Here is a 206-nt window from a genome sequence, read left to right on the forward strand (position 1 = left end):
GGCCGCAGGCACCGAATCAAGAGTTACTCTTCTCCCAGCCCTTTTAAAGAAAGCCATGTATGTAGGAGAAAGAAAAGAGAAAGAGTCCCCTGATGAAGAAAGACTCTCTCAAAACGAAAAGAAAGAGTCGCCTGTCCGTCCAGATACACACGGACAAGGAAGAGAGAGAGGTGGAGATCTATGGAGAGAGATACTGGCTTGAAGAG

At 47.1% G+C, this 206-nt stretch overlaps 1 protein-coding gene across 1 annotated transcript; it reads right to left on the bottom strand.

Moving 5' to 3' along the window:
- Window positions 1-204, bottom strand: CSUI_006894 (uncharacterized protein; the record flags this gene model as incomplete). Its single annotated transcript, XM_068067044.1, has 1 exon — window positions 1-204. A coding segment is annotated over one exon (180 nt), but the record flags the coding sequence as incomplete, so codon positions are not given.
- Between the last annotated feature and the right edge of the window lie 2 nt (window positions 205-206).

The sequence above is a fragment of the Cystoisospora suis genome, assembly GCF_002600585.1.
Source record: "Cystoisospora suis strain Wien I chromosome Unknown contig_3550, whole genome shotgun sequence".
NCBI lineage: Eukaryota > Apicomplexa > Conoidasida > Eucoccidiorida > Sarcocystidae > Cystoisospora > Cystoisospora suis.